At 45.6% G+C, this 25,962-nt stretch overlaps 1 protein-coding gene across 2 annotated transcripts; it reads right to left on the reverse strand.

The window, feature by feature from the left end:
• Positions 1–216: 216 nt before the first annotated feature.
• FBXO32 (F-box protein 32) lies at positions 217–25,962 on the reverse strand. Of its 2 annotated transcripts, XR_012631336.1 has the most exons (10): positions 25,669–25,962; positions 22,398–22,510; positions 20,640–20,689; positions 19,876–19,968; positions 12,267–12,360; positions 11,200–11,384; positions 7,399–7,581; positions 6,098–6,241; positions 5,176–5,406; positions 217–1,357 (listed from the first exon to the last, which is right to left on the reverse strand). XR_012631336.1 is itself a non-coding variant. In XM_074887461.1 (9 exons), exons 1-9 carry the CDS (start codon positions 25,782–25,784, stop codon positions 5,317–5,319), a joined length of 1,068 nt encoding a protein of 355 aa, XP_074743562.1. In that variant the 5' UTR covers positions 25,785–25,962; the 3' UTR covers positions 217–5,316. The 2 variants fall into 2 exon arrangements, 1 of the variants encoding a protein (XP_074743562.1); XM_074887461.1 differs by having other exon boundaries at positions 217–5,406.

Below are 25,962 nucleotides of genomic sequence, written 5' to 3' on the forward strand. Positions count from 1 at the left end.
CTCATGCTTTGGGAGAGTACAGATGCATGAGCATCATGTGAGCACCGCTTTTGCTAGAAGTGAGGGCTCCATTCACCTCATTTTCCTTTGAGGTACAATGAAGCAACAGCCACCTGAGTTCTGGATGTTCCTGCAGAAGACTTTGCTTACAGTCACCAGAAGCTCAAGGCTGATAAGGTCACCAACTTGGAAGCAACGAGACGACCAACTCTGTGGTTCACATTGTTTGAACATTTATTGCAATTCAGTGTCAAAAATGTTTTTTACAAAAATACCTTACTGTCTGCACAGAACAGCTGTAAAAATCAGAGTTGAACATGCAAGGGAAGAAGAAAAAAGTGTGCAAATTTATAATGGAAGGATTTTAACCACACAAGAATATTAAACAGAAATCTTATATAAGGGATGCCTTTCACTTCATATCATCTCTAGTTACAACTTTAAGGAAAAACAAAACAGAACACACGCTCTCTTCCATATATAAGTAGGTATTTATAATTACTGTAGATTAGTTCCTAAAGATGAGTGTATTTGCTATTTCAAATTAAAATGTTCTCTTGGTAGCAGACCTGTTAGCATTCTTTGCAGCACATGATGGCTAAAGAAATGTGAGTTCCACGCTCGGTTGCCCTCCCAGGAGAAGCAGCAATGCTTGGTCAATGGAGGGGGAACCTCTCTGGTGTTCAAGGTACTAACATACTAGAGACTGCATGTGTCAAGGACAAGATGGATTTGTTCCCCCTAGGGTCAGATCCTGAAAAGGTGATTTGCTACCAACAAAATCACTGGAGGAAGACATGGGATAGAAGTCGGGTGCTGGTAAAGACACTCACATAGCCCAGCAGCCACACGCTGGGAGCTCTGTGGTTGGCTGGCCACATCTTCAGATCCTTTAACAAGCATCATTATAAGCAAAGAGCTGAGAAAAGCAGCACAAGCAGAACACCAGAGTCCCAAACCTTGTAAATAGGGAGTCTTGATCAGCCATCAGTTCCACAGGGTCTATGTTTCTGCAAACAGGCCAGCTAGGAAGAGTGGCATTTTAATTTAAAGCTATGTCTTTTTGGCAAGGTGCTGATCTATGGGAAAGTTGTGCCACAGGTTTGTAAGAACAACTGCAGAGGACAATGCCGGTTTGCTGTACTGAGCAGGAGATAAGCATGAAACAGCACATCTGATTTATTAGCTACGTAACAGAATTTGAAATGTTCCTGTCCTAAATCAAATTTTAGCTACTGAGGGCCAAGGAATTTTCTGGGCAGAAAAGCTGGTTTAGTACCTGCATATGTCCTAGAAGGTGATAGCTTCTCAAGAGTAATTGAAGTCAAACAGAAATGGGACACAAACAGTTCAAAACCTGGAGGCAAAGAAAAATAATAAAAAAAAGATATTCCCATATACAGAAAGTGGCAGGGTGCAATTAAATGTTTACATATAAAGCAATGTCTTCAGAGCAATACAAGTTTTCCTAATCACTTTACAAAATAAAAGGATCTAGAAACGCCCACAATTAAAAAAAAGAAACCCAAACAATATAAGAGGAGGTACACACGTTTTATGATCAAACTTTACCATACCATAGTTAGTATAAATGGCTTAAGGTATGTACAGCTGAAATTGTGCCTCTTGAAGTGGCTATCACATTGAAACAAAGTCCAAACACCTGCCTCTTCTAGAAAGCTGAACAGAGATCTCTGGGATCTCTCCCTTCCTAAGCCTCCTCCCCTGCATGGATCTATTTTTCCCTCTTCACAGCACCACGTTCCACACTGTTGCACTGGTTAACACATCCTCTGAAGATAATGAGATTTCTCTGGATATGCTGGCAGGAGAAAAACCCCAAAGAGAAGAAAAAAACCTCCTTTTCTAGCATAAGAACTGATGCATGTCTAACGGGCATGCATCAACTAACTGGAAGGTGAAATGCTGTTTGAACAGAACATTCTATTTCCAAAACACAAGTAAAAGTCTGTTTTCCCTTTACAACAGCTTTGCCACAATTGTCTTAAAATAAAGAGGTCCTTTTTGTGCGAGAGCAGCCTTAAACCATCTTGCTGGAAGCCCGTTATCACCGTCAGTTTTGTTACTCTGCCATCCTCAGCCAAGCAGATAACTTTGCATTGCTAAAATACTGATCGCTTTGTTTATAAGTGGTTAGACTAAGGTATTTGGGTGCAACAGCATTTCATTTTAAATAGAAAACAAGAGTATTGAATTCACTACAATATCTCCCTGTACCAGCCACTTCAGAAACAATAAGTCTCCCAAAGAGACCAAGATCTTACTTGACAGTTGCTGTAGCAGGAGGGTAATGACTGAGGCAGTAACTGAATGAGGCTTATTCTGTTTCTTTTTGTTTAGTCTGTTTTGTTCTCTAGTACAGTAGTTGCTTGGCTTTCTGCTGCTTTGGACACTGACGGCAACATCTCAGGACCTCACACAAGCAACACACAAGTGTCTGTATGTATTAAGAAATCATCTTCAGCACTTTGACTCTTTAAGATTACACAGTGCTAAAATAAAAAAAAAAACCTCTAATTGAAGTAAGTTTTGTAAATAGGAGCCTCAGCTGCACATTAAGTATGTTGTCAGCATAACCCATGCTCTCTGGGCAGGGGACACAGAATAAACTCTTCACTCAAAACCAGTGAAGGGCTGATAGAGGCAATGACTAGAGCCGAGACATTCCCAAATCGCAGCTAAACACTGAGATTTTTCTGTCTTGCTGTGCAGGGAATGCACTAGACTGGATTCAAACCTGAGCTTAAAATTCACCCAGTGTCACAATCTCACAGTGGATGCGTCATCTGCTAAGCATGGACTCAGATTAGGCAGAACCCCCAGTATTTCATACCGAAATACTGTTGCCTCTCCATCACAACATGTTGGCTCACTATGGGCAGCAGAAGCAAGACTATGAAACAAACCAACCCAAAGTCAGAGCTTGAAACAGAAGATGTCAAGGGGCACGGGTCACCTCACTGCTAGACAAAGGAGCTACAGGAATCTCCAAATACAGTGGAAATGCTTTACACACTTCACTTGCAGGTTTCTGTCCTTAATGTCCTCATACACCAAGCCAGATTTTAGCCTCATCTACCCACTGCCATCAATGCAGGAATGAAAACAGAAACTGGCCTCTTCCACTCACAAACATCCCCCCAAACCAGCACAAGTCCGTTTTGCCAAGGTAACAGCTTTTAAATCACTTTCAGTTGACTTGAATATGATTAGCAGGCTTACGCTTTCCACCAGCAGTCAAACTGATGGATGGGGCATCAACACCCAGATAAAGCTCCCTATCCTGCACGTGTTTTCTCCTCATCTCTGGAGAGTGCTAAGCTCTTGACCATGGCTAAGGGTGGCACAGGCTCCCAGAGCTCTCTGGAAGAGCAAAAGCTTGGATTACTGTTGGAAGGCAGAAGAAGGGTAGTTCTTGCCAGCATTTTCCCCATTTTCCTCCCCACTTCTCCACCGCTCCATCTAGAGGCAGCTTTTTTCCCTTTTTGCATCTCTTCCAAGAGTATGCAAAGTGATTTGATTTAGTTTGCAAAAATGCAAATACTGTCAACTATTTTAAAATATAAACAGCTGCAGAAAAGTGTTGAAAGCCAGTTATAAAAATGTAAAAAAAGGAACAGAATATTTAACAATAATTAACTCAAGTAGTTCTTCCTGAATTGTCCTGAGTACTCCTCTTCCTCACAATTCTTTGTACATAGTCACACACAACCTACTAAATATTTACCCTTCTGAGGTATCCTGCTTACATCATGCACAGAGAAAGTGCTATCCAGGAAATCTACTGGCAAACAGCAAGAACTTTCCACTGCAGGTTTTCAAATTGTTATATACGAGCTGGATTCTTCTAGCTCCACTATAAGGAAAAGTGAAGCATTGTATGCAAAAAAGGAGACAGTGATCCAGATCATGGCCACTTACTCCACAGGACTGAAAATTTAGCTATAGGCTAGTGTAAGAAGATCCCATAAAGAAGCTCAGCACTGGAAGTGGAAGGGACTAGGCTGGGTCTTTGCCACTGGCATGGAAGAATAACCAAAGATGTCAAGTGCCATGTTGGAAATTCCTTGCTTATCACAGTCCTGACTGCTGGTTTTAGGAAAACGCTGACCAATTTCTTCATGCTGTCTCGCTCATCACCCTAAACTCCAGTAGTCTGAAATTAAACATGATGGTGCCAGTCTCCAGTGAATAAAAACCGCATCATTTCACTAGATTCAACAGCCCAGTTCTCCCTATATTTTACCAGCTCCAAGATGACAGAATTCACTTGACAGCAGTGGGAATACAGAGCAGCGTATATGTTGGAAAACATGGGCTTGAAGAACCAGATTCTAACCTCATTTGGTATTTCAACCAGTGCAATTAACTCCTAGTGGAGTTGATACGAATTTACATTGTGAGATTAAATACAGTCCTTTTTTTCTCTATAACAGAACTTACTCCCTTTTAGACAATCTTCATCCTTGTGGCTTCTCTTTTCCCTTTTGCTTAGTCTTTCATAAAACCAACAAATTAAAAGAGGATGGAGTAAAGTCTTAGGTATTTATATGGTGCCTATCATCTAGGCATTCAAGCACTGAGTAGAGCAAGAAAACTAATGTAAAGAGGTAAGCATTAATACAAGAAAAGATGCTTACTATCACAAACATTTCCCTTTAAATCATTGTACAAAATACAAAAGTTCACATTGTACACTGGATTTTTGTTTGAAAGGTACTCAATCTATTAGAGGTAGAAAGTGGTATGTTGCGATTCTCTCGCAAGTAGGCTAGAGTTCTATCCTAAGTATTTCAGAATGTGTCCTTTTAAAAAGTAGAAGTATTATTAAACTTGTCACAGGGATATTTTTCATAAATATTTTTAAAACATCATATTTATAAATATGTATGCTAAATAAAACCAGATGGAGGAACAGTTCAACAGTCCTAGCCTCATATTGCTTTCTCTCTATTAGAAACAAACCAAAAGAGTTCTCAAATGGTTGTGGGGCAAATTCATTTTTAACTTCTAAAAACAAAAAAATGAAGTTTTTTGCCCTGTATCTTGTACTCTGATCATAAAAAAGGGACTCTGTACAACATGCTGCATTTATACACCAGTCCTGTGGAAGTCTGTACTCCTTAAGTGCTGCGCATCAGTGAGCAATTTCACCTTTCGTCTCCAAGATCCTCTTGTTCCTTGACTCAGGAGCTTCGAACAAACACGAATATTTACACTATTTACAAATGGAGTGTCCAAGCTCAGTGGCATAAAGTGTCCTGTAAAAATCACGTAAGCTGCAGTGACCCAAGTTCAGAACCTGAACAAGTTGATAAAGTCTTGCGGTGAAAGAGAGGTGGAGCAAGACTCTGGGTTGTTGGCTGTGCAAGGGTGATCAGTACCCTGGGAAAAGAAAAAACAACTCCATTTAGAGAGACTGCAGAAAGGGCACCAGAGCATCAGCCAACCTAGCACTGCCCTCTGCCAGACATCCCGCTTGCAAATAGAGCAGAGCCTAGAATAATATTTCTACTATTGCCAAAGCAGACAGCTCAAAACTGGGCTTCATATTTTAGGGGCTACTGGCAAGTCATGGGCAATAAAACCAGCAAAGATCCAATTCATTTTTTTTCCCCTTTTCTGACGGAAGAGAGGCTGGAGCCCTACCATCAGCTACAGGAGTTTAACTCCAGACACATGCCTTGGATATCACCACAGTGGCCAGCAGATTTTTGTCCTGGGCTGTTTTGTAGCCATCAGCTCTCGTTCCAGTTAATTCTGTTGCCAAGATCTCCACCTCCATGTAATGGGTAGAAGTAGTTGCTGGCAGTGCTAAGATAATTTACTGCAGGCAGCCCAAGAGTATGCCCATCTCCCTCCCCTCTGGCCACTACTCATGTTCAATGTAAAGATGGGATCTCCGAAGCACAGAGGAGAAAGGGTCTTAACAGTTGAGGGAGGATTAGGATGTAGGAAAACACTAGGTTATGCAGGCAAAGAAACTGCAGCACCCTAAACCAGCTCCAATCAGAGGAAGCACTGGGTGCCCTGTGGCTCTTGCCCCAGTTGTGTTTGTCCCACCAGCACTTCATACCTTCCAGGAGAGGATGTGGCAGTGCCTGCATAGCTGCAGTGTGTCACCATACTGCTCCTTCCGTGGGTAACACCTTATGAGCTTGAAGTACATCTTTTTCCAATCCAGTTGTCCCTTGTCAGATAAGATTAGCCGTTTGCGAATCTTAAAGGAAAAATAATCATAATTGTAGCAGGTCAAAAAAATTATCTGTTCTTTCCAACTCACATTCTTCTCTCCCTCGCTTAAGTGTCATCCTTGCCGCTCCCATAACAGTTCCCTTGTAACACCAAGAAAATTCCTGCTCTGAATATCCAGCTATAACCAGTGTCCTGACGGCAACAGCCTCACCTGATACCATTATCAGGGTCTATCCTCATTTCATGAACATTACTGTATGAAAGCCTGAAACCCTGGGAGCAATTTTAGCCATTGCTTCTGGCTGGCAGGACAATGAGTATAGGTGCATTTAACAGTTTCAGAAGTTAAAGTATTTTGCTTCTTCATGGATTCTAAGAGTCAGTGATTTGTCACATTAGCTTGGGAGACACCCATCTTTCTTTTAGGGTTCCTTAGTTGCAGACCTTGAATGTGAATTTACTTGTTAAGAGAAATAACTTCCCCAGAGTCACTTCCAAAGTCAGATTGAGAGTGAGCACATAAAGCCAAGTCAGCAGAGAAATCTGGCACATGGTCCCTGAAGTGCAGAGATCAGATATAAACACACCAGACATTTGCCCATAAACAGAGAGGGGGATTTTTGTTTGTTTGTTTTTAAGTTTAGAAGACTCCAGATGATTACCAGCCTGCAAAGGGCCAAAGATGCTAACACAGGTACAACGTGGGTAGCAGCAGGGCTGTTTTCCACATACTGTCCTGTCACTCATGAAACAGCTCAGAGGGGATTTCTTGCTCTAAAGGGCAAGAGAGTACAACTCATTGCTCATGGACCGCATCCACAGAGATTCTCTGCAAGGGTGTCAGTCCCTGGGACATGAGGGTGATTGCTGGAGCTTGCCTGCACATTTTCCCTGCACACATGGGGCGAGGAGCAACTGCATGACTTGCAGTTGTTACCACCTGGATTAGGGTTGAAGTTCACTGTATGACTAATTCCTCAGGCTCCTATTTCAGGAATCGTTGCTGTGGCATGCCCTCATGAGCACAAAAATCTCTACATAAATCATCTACACAGCCATTCTCATGCCAGCCTGTGTTATTAGCTTGCAGCACAGCCTTTAGATCCAAGAGACAGTCAAGTAAGAGTGTCCCAGCCATGTGTGTTCACTTGCTAGTGGGGTACAACAAGCAACTCCTTGTACCTGTCTGTCCGTGAAGTGGTACTGGCAGAGTTTCTTCCACAGCAGTCGGTCTTCGCTGAGCACTTGCAGGTCAGGAGCCACCTGACCGAGGCTAACCAGGTCTCTCCCATCACTCAGTCGCTGCATGATGTTCAGTTGTAAACACAACGGCAGGTCTGTGAAAGTGGTTCCTTTAAAGGCAGGCTGGAAGAGACAGACAAAACTGAGCTCACAGGAAGCTGAAAACCCAAGCAATTCTAGCTTGCAGTTCAGTTACTGCTTTTTAAGCTTTGCTCATCACATAGAGAATAAGCAGCAGTTCTCTCTTCTGAATAAGGAGATATTTTACATAAAGATGTTTGACCTTCTGCCTCAGAACAGTCTGAGATATCCACAAGGAAGGAGACACGTATTTGTATTATAGTAGTTAGAAGTAGAGTTGCAGTCCTTCTCCCCTTTTTGTCTGCCCCATGTCCATACTCGTGAGACTGCTCCCAGAACCACCACCACCAGCAGGACATTGGCTACATCATGGTATCAGCTCTTAACCATCCAGATCTCTCCACCATGAGGGACATCAACATTACTTCTCAAGTTCAGCCTCCTGTTACACACATTGCTGGGAATCTTATACTCTTCTGACATGTGTTTTAGTTTATGTCGTCACAGGATCCTGCTGTAACCGCAGCAGTGGCTGATGAGTACCCACAGCAGGATTTTTCCCTGCATGGCTTCTCAGGTCACTGCTGGCAAGGCTAATGTTTCCTCTGCGAACACCCAAAGGACCTGCCCCTTCCCCATCAGCTGCAGTCATGGTTTTCCAGGCTGTTCAGCCACACCAAAGCACATCCTAGACTAAGGAGCCCAAAGCCACCTTCACCCCACATCCACCTTTGCCTGGTCTACAAAGACTGTTTTGCAAGTCCGCATGGCAGCACAGCTCCAGGACAAATTGACAATGATGGATCTGCAGGTCCTGCACTCGGGGGAAATCCAGGGCACAAATGGGAGCAAGGCATCAGCCAGGACCACAACCTGGGCTCTGCTGCTCCAAAACCAGCCCCAGCCTTATTAAGGCAAACAGCAGCTTTTAGGATTGGGCCCCAACAAAGAAACAATGTTAGACAGATGTGCCAAGTTTATCATTTACCCTGCACAGAGATGCTGCTATTTTAAGTCACAGAGTCACAGCACCCGTCTTGCAATTGGCAGAGCTATTAACTGTTTCAAACAAGAAGCACGTGGACTGCCATCAGCAGGGGAACATTGCATGAGGCTGCTTTTAATCATACGGTCCCACCTCTAGCCACCCTACTGCATATGAAACTCCACAGGCACAACAAGTATGTCTGTACACAAATAGCTCCCACCTTCCCTTCAGTGCCCCAGTGACCAGCCTGCCTGGACCACGCAGCACTGCTTGGTACCTGCAAGGACCACAGCTTTTCAACCAAGGCATCATTTTTGGCCAGCTCCACCAGCAAGACAGGCCTGAAACAACCCCTCCAGGAGGAGTGAACAGTCTCTGCCATCTCCAGAGGACATTTCTTCCCATGACAGCTTTAACGCTGCATGCTGACTGTTAAGCTAAGTGCACTGCCTGGCTACATATAGATACTTCCTTGGTACAATCGAGAAGTCCAGACTCAGCACCCATCAGTGCAAACTGAGGTCATATTTTGGGGTAGGAAGAATGCACTGGAGCCTTGGATTACCTCCCATTGATACCCCTTGCCAGCCTGTCTCTAGCATTCTCCTGCACTCTCTCTACATAAAAGCTTTGCTAGGGCACAACAGACTAGACTAAGCTCAGAGGCTCTTGGGCCAAAAAACTCCCAAAGCTCATGCTTATGTCCTATTTCTGAAGAAACCAGTGTGACTCAAGCAAATCCTTACAGATTCTGAGTCAGGGCCAAAGACTTATCTGCTACTTCTTTTCCCTCAGTACTCCTTTCCAGGACTTTTCAAACATTACTTTTTTTGGAGAAAGAACACAGATTAGATCAGAGCAGATCAGTAAGCTGTCACTTTCTGGACAGATTTTTTTTAAAGCAGCTCTAGCACACACAATATTTTGCAAGTTTGTTTTTTTTTGTTTTTTTTTTTTTTAAAAAGGTTTTGGTCTTGGCTGTTGCAAGACATCCCCCCCCCACCAGAAACACCAGAAGCACCCAGTGCGCTGTAACTGGCTACAGAGCTGAGCTTGTTCTTCCTTCCTCTAAACTCAGCTGGTTTTGTTCTAGCTTGACCTGGAGTCATTTTCAGTGGTGTGAAATTTTTTTTGCAAGCTTAACATCTATTTTATTTATTTTAGAAAAGCGTCTGTAAACCTACATGTAACTAAGTATGCATAAAAGGCAGTTCCATTCACAAGCAGTATTTTGATGCACTTTTGTCTAGATAGGCAGAGTTCTGTGAAATGCTTGTCTGTGTTTTATGAGCCCTTAAAGTAGAGGTAAAAACCCCACGTTGTACTACTGTGTTGAGCAGCAGGAGGAAGGTCCTGACCTGTGATGCACTCAGGGCAGCAAATGCCTGGGTGGAGCTGACCCTGGTAGTGCCCAGGCACATGACAGTCCCCATCTCGCAGACCTGCTGTGCTCCATGAGCCACCCCACAGTTGGGCCACTGCTTCCCCTGCAAGGCAAAGGGAGCTGCAGCCCATCCCAAGAGCTGGACACCAGAAGGGACAGCAGAGGTGGCGCAGAGACCACCATCAGATAAAGCACTGCTGCTTTTGCAGATCTTCAAACTCCCTGGGACCTCCCAGAGTTCATCATCTCCTGCATCCTGTTGCCTGTTGTTACTCTAACTGAAGGGTAGGAAATTGTTTCCTGGCATTCCCAGAGAACACAGCCATGTAAAATGATGAAAGCACGTCCTTTGCTTAATCCTTTGCAAATGGGGTTGACCCACCAGGGAAAAAGGTGCTTTTTATATTCCCTTGGGCCATGGCTTGGTCTGCCCAAGTGGGAATTTCACAGTCCAGTTCACTGCAGAAAATCCTACAAGGATCACAGCAACACAGAAATCAGCACTGGGGGAAAGCTTTAGCACTTCTGTGGAGTAAGTATCCATTCAAGGTGAGCAACTGCTTGTAGGTGTCGCTGCTTGAGCAGGGGGGATTGGACCAGATGACCTCCAGAGGCCCCTTCCAACCTCAACCCTTTTGTGATTCTGTGAAGTGGAGCAAGTTCAGATTTGATTCCCATGCAAAGCCAGGTTAGGAATTTATCAGCTAATGCATCTCCTTCCCATCCCCACAGACGCTGTTGAAAAAATAGACGTTGTGAAAGCAGGACTTGTCTGGCTGGAACAGGCAGCTCCAGACTACTGGAAGAATCACTGATATTTTCAGCCAGGAAGCATGAAGTTATGCAGCTATTTGGAAATTTGCATTTAATTTACAGATTAAACAAATCTTAAAACCTCAACTATCTGATAAACAAGTTTTGAAGGCAGCTTCTCAGTTTGAAAGTCTGAAAGACCAAGTTGACTTTCCATAGTGAGGCCTAGTCTCTGAAGACTCTCAAGAGGGGGAGATGGTTTCCTGCCCATCTCTGTTCGCACAGCACTTCATGGCCATTAAGGAGTCAAAGCCACAGTCTGTGACCAGTAACAGGGATCATGATCCTGGGTTGTGTACACCGAGTTTGAATTAAGGGACACAAGTAATGCTACAAATGCATCCAGTTTTGGCAACTCCAGGTCCTTCCCCAGCACTCTGTGCTTGAAGTGGGATGCAGTCACCTAAATGAGAGCTGCTAAGTGAGGTTTCATGAAGGAGCCACATTATTTCTAGCTTTCAGGATTTGTGCTTACCCTGGTGATCTGAATGTTGTTCAGTTGCTGCTGCCAGTGGAGAATACTCTCCATCCTGTGCACCCACATGTTGATGTTTCCAACCAGGACAGACTTGCCGACTCGTTGAACTAACGTGCAGAGGGATGTGTAGAGGGTCTGCAGCAATTCTCGTATTAGCCTGATGTTCTGCTGATCTTCAAGGACTTTGGGAGAACAGTAAAGGTTAAAAATGGGAACTGCCCAAATCCTTTTCTGAATCTACATGTTTCTCAGGCAAGTCATCTGCTATAACCTCACAGGCCAAGAAATTCAGCCTGCACTATTCTTTTTAGAGGAAAGCACTTAAACATTAGCCAGGCATAGCAGGTTAGACAGCAGATGGAAAGAGATCCTCCCAGGATAAGCAGATGAGGTATCTGCCCTTTCTGCAGCACTTCCCATTTCCAGCTGCTGGCAACCAGCCAGTTTTCCTCTCTGGTATGTGCAAGAGGTTATCTATATGCACCTCTTCCCCATCTACCCCAGCTGATGTGCAGGGAGACAGCTCAGGATCTCCTTTCTCATTATGTATACATGCACTAACAAGGTGCTCTCAATTCCCAGGCTTCAGACAGAGCTAAAGCATCAGGGAGGGAAGTACCACATCTCAACCATAATTCAGCCCCCCCAGCAGGTGAAGACAGCCCTCGAGCTTTCCTTTCCTCCAGAGCAGTGGGAGCACTTGATGATGCAGCAAACTGGTGACAAGGCGGCAGCAGAGACTGCAGATGTGCCAGGCTGGGGGCAGGAGCAGCCACCTCTTCTGCAGTCAGAAATAGGACTCAGTAGGATGCAGAAGGGGTGGTAGTGAGGAAAGTTGGAGAAGGAGGAATCGCCTCTCAGATACCTACCAGAATTCAGACATTTCTTCCCACTCCCCCCTACAGTCCTTCACTGACGGAAAGTGGAACTGCACTACAGAAATAAGCAGTGGTGCCCCTCTTCACCCATCTTGCATTGCCTGACTGTTCTTGAGGATGTGGTTCACACGGACTACACCAGATTAAATCAGACGACTCCTCCCCCTCACTGTTTCCGTTTCTTACCTTTCTGCACCACTTTTTCCAAAATGTTCATGTAGTTTTTCTGGGCAATGCCACTCAGTGACGTCAGCTGAGACTTTGCTATCAGCTCCAACAGCTGTGGATAAAAATAGAAGTTGCAAGCCTTAGAGCACAGAGATACCTTTCTAATCTTGACTCCTGGTCACATGACACAGCAAAACAGTCCAGAGACTTGTTTGCTGCTTGAAAATAAAAGGGAGACAGAACGACAGAGCAAACTAATGCAAAGGGGGAGGAGAGCAGAGGCCAAATAATTAAACTCACACACACAAAAGGGGTGGGGAAAAAAAGGCATTCTAATGATCTTCAGGGGGAAGAAAAACTTGATTTCATGGTTCAGAGATGCAGAGAAACCACAGAGCAGTGCTCTGACTGACAGCATCTATTCACACCAAGGGAACAACAAACGGCCAACGTCACTGTCCTTCACTGGGGCATAAACAAGCAGTGTCATAAGGGAACACGAGCAAATGCCTGTTTGGATGGGAATATTATTGATGGAGCATTAATGAGAATCAGACTCCACAATTTACGTCAAACTGCTGGGTTGCATGGGTTTTGTCAGAGTGCTGTCGCCACGACAGAAAGGTTAAGTACTATATTAAAAACAAACTCTCCCCCCCAACAAACCCCTATTCCCCCAAGGTTTCCTCCCCTGTTCAGCTCTTACAGCTGCAACACCAAACCACCTTTCCCTGTTTGTCCTGTTTACTTGTTAACTGCCCCTAATGGAAATCTCACTTTTACTTTCAATTAGGATTTGCTTCCCAGCACTGATCTCCTGACTTGTGTACATGCTGAATTTGGGCTGCAGTTGCTAAAGGAAGCATTTCCCACGGGGAAGATGCCCTCTCCTTCCCAGCTCTCTACCACCACAAGAACAGCTGTGGAAGTTTCCTACAGATCATGCTCTGCAGAACATGTGGCCTATGATCTTGCAAGCCTTCCTCCCTTCCCCCAGCATTATATAAATACACAGACTGTCCACGTGTCAGTCCATTTGTTTTGGATGTACATAGCCTTCTGTTTTAATTTAGAAAGGAAAGGAAAAACCTTTTATGCTACAAATCAATCAACACGTTACCGCATGACTAGCTTATTAATCCTTTATCATCTGCAGCTACGGTATCCTGTTGCTGGCACTGCAGAGAGTCCAGAGAAGGTGCAACTACTTGTGTCAAGTAACTAAGATGGCTTTTGACAAGACTTGATAAGTCATGAGCTGAACTGTTTGCCCCGCTATAAGAATGACAGGAATGCACCCAAAAAGTCACCGGCAGCTTGCCATGAAGCGGGGAGCTCAGGGAGGTGTATTACTGCAGTCGCTCGCCTGCTCTGCTCGTCTGGGCCGCTGGCATGTGACTGCCAGTTAGGAGCAGTGAAGTCGCCTAGAGTGACCGATCGCTTCTTCCGTTTAATTTCCACGCCAACACCATCATCAGATGTCTCTGAGTTTACACTCTATTAATATCTTGCACCTCTCGCATGACCGAAAGAAAACAAGATGAAAAAAGACTCGCACTAACTCCTGTGAAGGGCAAGCTGCCTGTTTTCTTGGCTCATTTGGGGGAAACAAGAGATGTAGGAGAGCTGGGTAATATTTTGTGCACAGGCATTAATGGATCTTCTTGCTATATCAGCTAAACTGAGACTGCAATAACTAGATACTCTTAAAAACAAGGCAGTTTGCAAGATGCTTGGGAAGTTTTATAGGTCTTTTCTTCTTTTTTTGAAATACTGAAGGAATAAGTAGAAGAAAAAATAATCAGTGTCCTGAAGTAGTCTGTAATACTCTGCTTACACTAAACTATTTAGCCTTCAGACCTTTGATTATAGTGATCAATTTGCCAGACTCCATCTGTACATTAGGCACACATGCACCCAGATCAGCTCTTCTGTGCACAAACAACTGCTGTCTCCAGATTGCACCGTTCTGGAACTGGCACAGAGACAGCTTCCTCCAGGCTGGGTGTTAGCAGTGTTGTGCCCTTTACTGAAAACACCAAAAAACACCCAGTGATAAGCATCACATAATGCAATACTGTAAGAGCTAGACAGCAGGGCCATTCTTTAAGAGGAACAAGGATAAAAATCTCAGTTCCCTGAAGAACTTTAAATTGGTACAAAATTAATTTAGTCAAAGGTACAGATTCAAATTTGCCTTGTCTGTGTTTATCAAGGTTCAATTTATGTTCAGTGAACCAGCTCAGATATCATGTGTCACCTCCCTTCCCCTGCAGCAATAAACACAGGATGAAATTCCATATGAAAACTATGTTGTGAATACTTCGAGGACTACTCCGCTCCCCAGGGACCACTGGCTGAAGTGACTGGCTAGCCCTCCAAATCAAAAGACATTTTTTATTCTTCTCTGCTCATATAAGACACAAAAAACAGGTAAGCAATACATCTGTGCCCCACATGCTTCAGTGCATTGAGGGTCTTCGAGTGTTGGCACAGACCCAGCAGAGTATGATCTCAGTTAACAGACTGCCAAACTGGGGTCTACATCATTATAAAAAAAATAAATCAATGTTGCCACTTACATAATACAGACTAAAAGCAGCCTGATGAATTCAGATTAATGCTGAGTAGGGTAAAAAGGCTGGAGAGCTGCAAGCGTGTGTTATGATGCAGTTGTATTAAGTCCAGCCCACGCTCAACTGAGAGGGACAGATGGTAGGAGAGAGTGCACAGGAAAAGGTTAAGAGAAATTTTAAAAGGCCTGCTTTTCAAAAATACTAAGGGATTGCATTCCAGCCAATTTTAACTGGAGCTGGGAAGTCTGCAACACCTCTGGAAAACAGGGAATTAGATCCCAATTCACTCTTTCAGCTCCTCAGAAGTTGAAAAAGGTGACCTGGTAGCTTCCCCTGGAAATCCTTCCTACCACCTCACTCCTATTTTATTTGCTCTCAGAGGTCTGCCAGAGCCATGAAGAAAAGGCAAGAGATGCAGTGGGCTATTCCAGAGCCTATGCAAAGCTGGCAGGAGGCAGCATCTTCCACAACAAGGCAATAACCTGCTCACCTCCCCATGAGCATGATGGGGCTCCTGCTCAAACCCCATTAGCAGTTGATGTAAGCAGTTGGTGCAACGAGCCACTTAGCTCCTGGAACAGAGCAGGTCCTCCTCCCATAAGCACAAGGGGAAAAAAAAAAGCAAACAAAACAGTGCCATGTGGCAGGGAACAAGGGCCCGTTTCAGGGCCATGAAAACACACTGCTCTGCACCCATGACTACTGTGTGCAGCAGTGCTTAGACCTGCTACAGCCAGATGGCACTTCTGCCACTGTCTCAGTTCAACACCAGGGTGCACAGGCAATTCATGCCCCAAATAACCCACAGCTAGGGGCTTACAGCACACAGAGCCAAAAAATCCTCAGCAGGCCTGTGGCACCGAGCAGGAGGGCATAACTTTGCCTTAAAAAGGGAAATTCTTTGTAATGATTAAAATCACAAATTTGAAACCACTGAAGTGTAAATCCCCCTTTGAATAACCCAAACCAGCTATAGGGAAGCTGAACTGCATTGTCCTGGTTTCAGCAGGGATAGAGTTGATTTTCTTCCTAGTAGCTGGTACAGTGTTGTGTTTTGGATATAGTACAGAATAATGTTGATACACACTGATGTTTTAGTTGTTGCTAAGTAGCACTTATCCTAAGTTAAAGATTTTTTCAGTTTCACATGCTCTGCCAGCAAGCAGGTATATAAAAGAAGCTGGAAGGGAGCATAGCCAGGACAGCTGACCCAACCTAGCCAAAGGGATATTCCATACCACAGAACATCATGTTCAGTATATAAACTGGGGGGAGTTGACTGGGGGCAGACCACTGCTCAGTCAGCAGGTAGTAAGCAATTGCATTGTGTATCACTTATCTTTTCTGGGGTTTTATTTCTCTTATATTGTATTCCTTTTCATTACAATTGTTATATTTTTATTGTATTTTATTTTGTTTTTAAACCATTCTTATCTCAACCCACAAATTTTGCTTCTTGTTTTTCAATTCTCTTCCCTATCTCACTGGGAGGGGGGGAGTGAGTGAGCAGCTCTGTGGTGCTTAGTTGCTGGCTGGGGTTAAACCATGACATGCACCCTGTGAAGATCCATAAGGTCCTCCTGGTTGGGGATGTGGCTCCTCACATCTGATTGCTTAAACTACTGTATTGCAATGAAAAATTCCTTCTCTAGCCTCTGCTTGCTCTCACAGTCCTTCACTTTGTGGCTGAAATGTCACACTGGCTTTCAGCTGGGAGGTAGAGCAAGAGCAAGGCAAGTTATAATGATTTACAGTGCAGGTGCTGACAGATCTCCATGAGACAGCATTGAGCTGATACTCTTTCACCACAACATAAATCCAGGACTCCCAGAGCTAACTGCTATAAAAACTTAAGAAACAAATTTAAGAGACTACTTTAACAGGCTGCACACTATCTAGATAATTTTATTCCTGAAGAGCTGTGCCCATGTGGCTTAACCTGACCTAAGCTTTTATGATCAGAAACAGCACCTTCCCTTGAGACATTACTACACAACCATCATATGACAAATCTCTTTGAGGGAAACAGCCTGCAAAACCTCACTGTCATCTGAACAGAGTGTTCCCGAAGGAGAACCAACAACTTCTGGGCTGCAGACACTTTTGTCTCTGCTCATATTACTTATGCTTGCAGAACGCTTCCAGTCTTTTCATTAAATCTGACCATAAGACCAGAGAAACTAGGGCTCCTTCAAGACCAAGAACAGTTTGGGTCCTCTGGGTCAATCACAAACTTCCTTACTAGCTCTAAAAAGGGACCATTGTCCTGTAACAGGTAGGCAGATGCTGTAGTTTAAAAGATCAGCAAGGACCAAGTCATGGCACCAATACCTATACTTAGCACTTCCAGCACTATATCAGCAGACTGTCAAGACAAGATTGATGTTGGAGGAAAATTTCTTCTGCTTCAGTTACATGAACTCACTGGTTACAGCTGATGGTATTTGCCCATGAAGAATACTTGCCAAGCTTCTTGCTGCTCACTTCACTTGAAGGAGGTGCCCGTTTTAGCAGTGCACCATTAGGAACCCCAAGAACTTAGTTTAGGTATATCTTAAGCAGCAGACACTTATTGTACAACAAAAAAATCAGCACTGAAGACGCTGTAGCACTTAAGTTCAGAGAAATTCAGAAAGGAATGCTTTGAGAAAGGCAAGTTGATGTTCAGCCTGAAAGCCCATTCTGCTATCAGCAGTGATGTAGCTTATTTCTCTATAGGGCAAGTTTGGGTGTAGCCAGCAGAATCCCAAGCCTGCAGCTGTTTCTTTCCCCACAGACATACTCATGTTCTCCCCCAGCCTCCAACTCAACTTTCCTCCTTAGAAAACAGTTGCTTGATGAACTAAATAGTGTGAGATTAATCAGATACCCTGAGCAACGGGTGGAACTAGAAAGAACAAGGGAGGGAAGGGAAAAATGTTTTGCCTGCCAATGTTCAAGGCATTTTCCATGTGACAGATTGCTCATCTATGTGCTCTAGGAGGCCTGCAATTTGTAAAGGACCATGAACAAGATCCACATCTAGGCAGACCTTTTCATGAGTAAATCTGGCATGTAAGGCATTTTGTGAGCTACTATCCACCGGAGACTTGGCCGATACAAGCCTTTCATTTTAAGACATCAGTTTTATATTTGATCCATGGTACCAGGTTTAATATCTTCTTTCATCTGCCAAACCACAAGTCAGCCTCAATTAGAAAGCTTCATACTTCTCAGTAGCACTGTATCCTTAAAACTACTGGGGGGAAAACTACTCCTAAAAGCTTAGAAGAGAGGTAATTTGTAGAAACAAGGACACATGCTGACTTCCACACAGAACACTGATATTTTGGATACACAGCAGATTTGGAATGCTTTTATGAAGACCTCAAGGGAAAAAGGAGGAAGAAGGTCAGCTTGAGCCTCCCCACCAGACCACACCATCTTCACTAAAATTTGAGTTTGCTCTTCAAAAAATTCAATGTGGCTTTTGCTCAATCGTTGCAGTCCTATGTGAAACACCCACCACACTGGGCTGAGCAGTAGAAGCTCATCAAGTGTCACAGCATGACCTGAGGCCATGCTTAGCAGAGGTCTTTGGAGTTCTTCATTTTCATAAGACAGGAAGTCTGTCAAAGGGATCTCTGGAGCACCAAATACAAGTTTTATTCTCCTCTATGTTTGACTAAAGGGTTATAAGCCTTGGTATGAAGTGTTCCTTCCTCAATAATCCCCCTGGAGATGACACAGCTGTGTGTATATATATATCCAGTATCAGAAAACACTGAGTACCTCAGCACTGGTGATCACCTTCTCTGCACAAGCAGAAAAACAAGTTGTCCCAGAACCAGCAGACCTAGGACAGCCTGAGTTTCCATGGACTTGTACCCAGCTTTGCCTCCCCCAGCATCCCCACTCCCTGCCACCACCCCTGCAGGGGGACACCCAAGTGATTGCCAGTGCACTTCCTGCACAGCAGGTGGGTAATCACTCCCAATGCCCATACCCCTCCCAGGGGTCCTTGTTCACCTAGACAACAGGTGAATAAACTAAGGTGAACCTGCTCGGATTATTTCTTTAGACACTTTTCATGACATTTGACTTGGCAAAGGGAAAGCAATACCAATGCTGCTTGCTTCAGAATCTAAAACCTGAACAGCTGGTGCCTCACCAGTGATCAACTGCTGATGAGACATGAAAAGGAGCTGTTTATAAACAGCCTCAAGTTATTAACAGATTTCTTTTTAAGCTTATTGAATTCCAAACCTTGATAAGTGTTTTGAAATTCGAGATCAATTTGCAGATCACATGTGCATAAACATACAAGCATCTGCAGCCCTCAGGACAGTAGCTCCCCCAACCACTACCACCCCCCTTGGCCACCCAAACCCAAAAGTGAAGCCCTGATCTGTTATGCAAAGCCAAGAACATGGGGAACCTGAGGCTGATGACTCCTTCCTACCAACTAATGGTGTCAGGACTAACCAAATGCTTCACCCACTGAAACTGCTGCCTGTCACACAGAATTAAGAGCAACCATGATCCTTAACAGAGAGCTTAAGACCAGTGCCTCTAAGAGGTTCAGCCCATCCTCCCATTCCCAAAATGCTCAGCTCCCCAGAGTCTCTCCTGTATCACTTCAATGGAGACAAAACTCCACAGCCTGTGCAAAGAGGTCCCCCACTGCTCTGTGGCCTCTGCAGAAAGCCCATACTCCTTTCAGGTCTACAAGAATCACATTTAGAAGTTGAACTGAGAACTCGGGAATTAGAAACTGTCTACTGGGTTTCAGAAGTGAATTTCACAAATGAAAAGTAGTAGGAATGCTAGGCTAAGGACAGCCCATCGTCTATGTTACCACCACCTCCCTCCCTCTCCATTTTAACAGATTGAAGAGGAGGTTTTGGGCATCTATCCACACAACTTTCATCAGTTACTTCATGCAGCAAAGCCCAGCACCCCCACTTGCATGTTTGGACCTCTCTTTGCCACTGCTTCCTACCATCCAACTAGTGCTCAGTTCAGAGCCTCCACCACCATCACAGCAAAATAAACCCTGGCCTTTCACTCACCCTCACGACATAGTTGAATCGCCTGGAGTCCAGGATAGCACTGGAGAAGTCAAGTCGGTTGAAGGCTTCTCCCAAGGTGCAGTAACCATGGCGCTGAGAATTAAAAACAGTCTGGGTCATGTTTTGGCAGACATGAGTCCAGACAGCACCAGGAAGACATGACACAGGGCAACTCAATATAGCAGGCTAATGGATACAAACCATGGGACCAGGTCAGGGCCAGAGGAGGCAGGCCTGCCTCCTGCAGAGCTGCACTTATTGACGTCAAGAGTGGGCATGGCCAATGTAGATTATTGTAGTTTCCCAAGAGTGACCCAAGCTCTGCTCATGACCCATGAATTTATGGGTGAGAATGAGCCACACATTCCCGGGGTTCAATATATAGTGCAAGTTCAGAGCGGTCTCATACGGCCGATTCTCTCCATAAGCGCAAGTGAGCCGTTGTGATGAATTCCAATGATTTTCCATGTTAGGACTGTACTGGGTAAAAGCCAAGAACAGTATTATGGCTTGGTCTGCAACTGGCCTTTTTTTTAACTGAGGGAAGCAAACAAGTCATATTTTAAACACATGTACAAAGCCTTGTAGAGCAAGCTCTGGCTCCCCGATTGGGGCTTAAAATCATTACTGAAATTCCAGCCACAAGCCAGATCTTCCACTTATCTCTTAAGAGCTTCTGCTGATTTATATCAGCACAGGATATTCCACCGCTTGGAAAAAACAGCAGAAAAGGGAACAAAGAACATATCTACAGAGACACTCACCTCTTTTGTGCTCCCCTTGTGAACATAGATCCACTTCTCCTGGTGGAAATCTGTTTGGACAAAGACATTTTGCTCAGTTAATCTTCCACCTTCCAGAGGGCTGGATCTCTGTTCTACTCATAACACACTGCCCTTTTAGTGCAAATGAAGTTATTTTGTGTTTACACTGCCACATTTGAAACCAAAACCAGCAACTTGCTGAGATGCTTTGTTTCCATACTGTTTCATTTGAGACTGAAGCCCTGAGCCTTAGAAAGGGCTTCTGTTTCAGTGACACAGCTCAAGACTGTAAATGTTTAATCTGCCAAGCACAGATATACCATAGCACCTCCTCTTCTTTGGTCCCAGACAGTAAGCATGGCTGACAGCCAGGTTTTGTTGTTATTGATTTTATTAACTATTCATTACCTTGGTTACAGTCTTGGGATTGAATGTCAAATTTGAAGTTGAGCAAAAATGTCATGAGACACCAGGCATGTGGGAGAGCGCTTTTAGCAGTGAGGTCAGGCTCAGAGGAGCATGCTTGTGCTTGCAGCTAACTTGCTAAAAAAGAAAAAACTATTTGGGAACAAAATTTTCCTATTTCTAATTGCCCCTCCCTTCCCTCAGAAATGGGAGTTGTCCCATCCACTCCCCAAAATAGCTTCCCTGTACCCACCACATGCTGCTAACTTGGTTTGCAGAAAAGCCCTTACTGTAAGCAGTTATGCTGCTCAATCCTTCTCTCACCCCATTTTCACATGGGCCTACTTCTAGCACACACTGGCAATTCAACAGCTAATGTAAGAAAAATTTTTCTCCCTGTCCCGTTAGACTCCTTTCCTTAAAGGAAATACTGTGCTTCTGGAGTCTTTTTCCACCTAAGGGTGAAGCAATGTACTCCTGCCTGGTACTGTGAGCCCAAGGACAAACTCAGTCTCAGTTACAGGCATGCAGACCCTACATCAGGCTCTTTTAAATAGTAGGTCACAGCAGAATCCAGCCAAAAACTGTCATGGTAACATTTGTTTGTTCAGAGAACCGAATGCACTGAGGGGCCAACTTTTGGCATCAGTTTCCAAAATCCTGGGGGATGCACAATGAGCTAATAGCAGTGTGGGAATTGTAACTCATTTCCTCTGTGTATGTTTACATTTGTAGCCTTCACATCTAACTCCAGCACCTATCTTGCAATCAGACTAACGCAGACCTTGCTGTCCCTGCAGGTTCCCCCGAGTCCTCCCAGTGTGCCATCTGAGACCCTGGCTGCTTGCTGCACATATAGAAAGATTTCAAACCTTCCATTGTTTTGAGCGAGCCGAAATCTCATTTCATTTTTCACGCACTCTGCGCACAGAGATAGGATCAAAGCTCACATTCAGGCTTGTAGCCTCCAGTAATGTAGATTAGTGCTCAACATGCATATGGAAGGAAGAATAAATTTAGCCTGTTGTGCACAAGGAAGTCTACAGGGGGAAAAAATCTGGAACTGGTTCATTTGAATGTACCATAGGAAAAAATTACCCTCCTTCTGACAAAGACAAATGACAAAAATTTCAACACAACAAGCACAACTCCTCAGAGCAGGGATTACTAACAGGGGCATAAATCTTCACATTAAACTGTATCCAAGTTCTCTACTTAGGTCAAACATGGGCGCAAAGCCCTTCAAGACACTCTGGAAGACTCTTCACGCACTATGCAAAAGCCATAGATATGAAGCATTTTCCATTCTCTTGCTGCAACTTTTAATAAAAGAAGCCCAAATAGACATCTTACATTGAATCTTGGCTTTGTTATTCAGCAGGTCTTTTTTTCTCTTCTTGGCAGCAACATCATAGTTCAGGCTGTTGAAGAGATTCTCTTTGTTGTAATCATCCTTTTTACAAAAGCTGTGAATGACACAAAGCAAGGATTCTGTTTATTTCTGAGGTCTGCTGAACACTATGTTTCCTACAAGGAGAGAAAATACACAGGTTTTCATTGTGAGCTTCAAAGCTGCCTCCTTGCAGGCTGCTCTCAAAAAGTCTGCATGCAATTTTTGCATCCAGTAATGGTATTTTTAAATGGGCCTCTGGTGCTGCATTTCTGTGCTAGGTAAGACACCCATAACAGACAAGGAGCAGGTAATACAGATTGCACAGTTAGTGCTGGGACACTGCTGGGCAGTACCCTTTTCCTCCTTTTAATCTGTTTCTATCCTTAAGTAACACCATATCCTCCAACTGTAGGTGGTAGATGCCTCTGAGCCAGTCAGACTTCTACGAAAAGACATATTTAGACATCTCTGAGAACATATATATATGCACTCAAGATATTTATTAACAAAAGACTCCCTACAAAACATTCTTTCAAGCTTACAGGAAAAGCTCAGCTGAAGTTCAGACTTGGCTGGTGGTTTTCCAAACCCCACACAGCAGTGACTATACAAATTAACAGCTAGGATCTCTTGTCCAAGACTACCCATCATCTGCTTTTGCTGGAGCTTTGCTGTAACTATATTATTAGTGAAGGGAGCTTATAACCCCATATTTTCTTCGAGGGCAATGAAAGACTATCTATAAAGAGGCTGTGCATTAACATCTCCACATTCTGCAGATCCAAGCAGCAACCTGAAACTGAGAAGCCCCTGGGCAACCACAGCGTAGATCCCTGGGGGTGGCAGGGAAAGGCAGCACCCACCAGGAGCTCTCAGCAGAGGCCCCCCTGCACACAGCATACAGCCCAGAGCTGTGGGGATGCCTCACAGGTGCTGGGGAGAAGCCAAACAATGCATCCAGGAGAACGAAAGAGCCACCCTCACTGCTCTGGTAGCTTGCAAGGGCTGGGAGAATGGCTGGCTGCAGGTCTAAATTCAAAGGGTCCAGGCACCTCACTGCACCTCTCAGCTGCTGTGACTGGGACACCCCTGGAGCTCTAGCATGCACTGAAACATGCTGCTGCTCACAGCACTGGGCGAGCTTCCTCTGTCACAGCCACAAGGACTCTTACACAGCTAGGCTGCTTCCTCTACAGACTTAGTGTTCACACTGTTTAGCCTCAAAAAACTAACACAAGCACCATACTAACTCACACCAACAGCTATTCAGCACAGGGTCCTGCAAAGGAATGTAACCTGCAGACACGGCTCCTCATTTCCCCTGTTTGCTGTCTGTCAGCATGACAGCCACACCACCAGCATACACAAGTGACATGACCAAGTCAGAGTTTCAGCCCCATCAGGGACCCAGACCTCCTTCAGCAGGGTCCAGATGGGTGTTCTGGTTTGGCACCTGCACGTGGCCCCAGAGGTGGAGGAAATCTCCCCCAGCTTCAAAGCACCATAAGCTCCCCCTTCCCACTCCACATGCCCCCTCCTAGGGCATCACAGCTGCAGGGAAGGCACCACTCCCACGGGCTCCACCACAACACTGCAGAGGGAGAACAGCAGCAGCAATGCAGGTGGACAATATTCACAGCAACAACAGCTCGGGGAACCAGACACTTTGATCAGCAGGAGCTGGCTCAGAACAACCCAAACCTGAGAGCAGAACATCTCAGCTGCACATTTCCCCCATCCATGCTGCTTTCTGCTGGGGGGACCAAAACCTGAGAACAGAGTATGGCACTAAGGAAGAAGCAGTTTTGAAATGTTCAAGCTCATATTTTATTAGGGTTACACAAAACCAATAATGGGCCAGTTTAACATGCCCCATGCAGTTGCGGAATCCAAGCCCAAGAACTCAAGACAGATCTGCTTTAAATCTTACATGTCAACAGCACACCCTTGACTGTTGACTTCCTACTGAATGACTGTAATGTGAAACCTCCATAACAACAGCAGTGGCCAAATTCCAATATGGGAGGCAGATTATTCCCCTGTTTATGTACTGCCAGGTTTCCACACACTCCTCCAAGGCATCCTGACAGGTCAAACAGTTGGGCACCAGGACCTGGCACTGCAAGGACCTCAGGCCAGGGCCAGTATGTCACCTCCTCACTGTCTAATGGGAAATGTATAAACCTGTGCCAAACTCAGTATTCCCAACACAATCACACTAGCACCAGCCAGACATTTTTCTACCTATTTACAAATCAGATGCTTTGGATTGATTTTTATTTACAGTTTGCATAAAAAGAGAGCAAGAGATAGAGACCTGCTACATAAACCTCCCTGCACAATAACACCTCAGCTGAGGTTCACAGCGAATCCCTGTTTGCTCCACGTCTTTTTGTCATGGACATTCCTGACCCATCCCTTAGCCCGGTTGCAAACCCAAATCTGACTGCGCACAGCTGAAAACAAGCTCTGCAAGAAAAGTTTGGTTTTGACAGGAGCAATCTGGCCAGAGACCATACACCCACGCTGCTGCAAAGGCTTCCTGCTCACACAACGCAGCTCCGCGGTGCTTCACCATCTTGGGGGTTTTGTTGATGTTTTGCAGCCAGATTAGTCAAGCAGCACGTAAGGTACATTACTCATGGTCTGGGGAAGATTTATGGCTTCAGACACATCATCCTTCTCCAGCCTGAGAGCCGGGAAGCCTGAGGCAGGGTTGATCCGGGAGAAGGAGGAAGGGAAGGGGGACACCTCCGGGCCCCCCGGGAGGCGCTCAGCGATGCTCCCCGAGGGCACATGGCCCTGGCCGCGGGGCAGCGGCTGTTTTTACCTCGCTTTTCCACCCCATCTCGCAGCCGTAGGGACGTCCTGGCTGCCTACGCAGGGACAGCCGCCTCCGTGCCCAGGCGCCCCGGGACCCCGCCGGGGCTGAGGGAGCCCCGTTCTGGCCTTACGGCAGGCCCGGGGGAAAGCCGCCAAGCCCCTCCGCCTCAGCGACGCCAAGGCCCGGGGTTACCGGCAGGCCCGCACCGCGACCCTCCCCCGTCCCACGGAGCTCGGCGGCCCCTGCTCAGACCGCCCCCGGCCGAGGGACGGGGCCAGGCGCCGCCGTCCATCTTGCCACCCTCACCACCCCCCCCACGGCAGCGCGCGACCGCACCGCGGCGCCCCCTGGCGGCGCCACCGGGGGGAGGGAGAGGAGCGGGGACGGGAGCGAGCCGCCGCCGGTACCTGCTGAGGTCGCCGACGTAGCCGCCGCTCTTCTCGTCGAGGAAGCGCGTCCAGCCGTCGGCCGTCTTCACCCAGCTCTGCCCGGGGGAGCGCCAGTCCTGCCCCAGGAACGGCATGGCGGCGGGACGGAGCGGGACCAAAACCGGGACCGAGATCGAGAGCGGCGGCGGCACCAGTGGCCGGAGCGCAGCAAGGCGGAGCGGAGCAGAGCCGAGTGGTGAGTGCCGCGGCGGCAGGGCTGCGGGCGCCGCCTCGCTCCGCGCTATTTATGCGGCGGCGGGGCGGCGTGTTGCC

The sequence above is a fragment of the Strix uralensis genome, chromosome 1, assembly GCF_047716275.1.
Source record: "Strix uralensis isolate ZFMK-TIS-50842 chromosome 1, bStrUra1, whole genome shotgun sequence".
NCBI lineage: Eukaryota > Metazoa > Chordata > Aves > Strigiformes > Strigidae > Strix > Strix uralensis.

Bases quoted from the DNA above. Each gene is read 5' to 3' on its own strand.
- FBXO32 (XM_074887461.1), bottom strand. From the start codon at position 25,784: ATGCCGTTCCTGGGGCAGGACTGGCGCTCCCCCGGGCAGAGCTGGGTG. The intron at 19,969-20,639 runs GTGAGTGTCTCT...TTTAATTCTCAG, and splicing joins ACAAGGGGAGCACAAAAGAG to CGCCATGGTTACTGCACCTT. The intron at 12,361-19,875 runs GTGAGTGAAAGG...TTTTATCCACAG, and splicing joins GATTCAACTATGTCGTGAGG to CTGTTGGAGCTGATAGCAAA.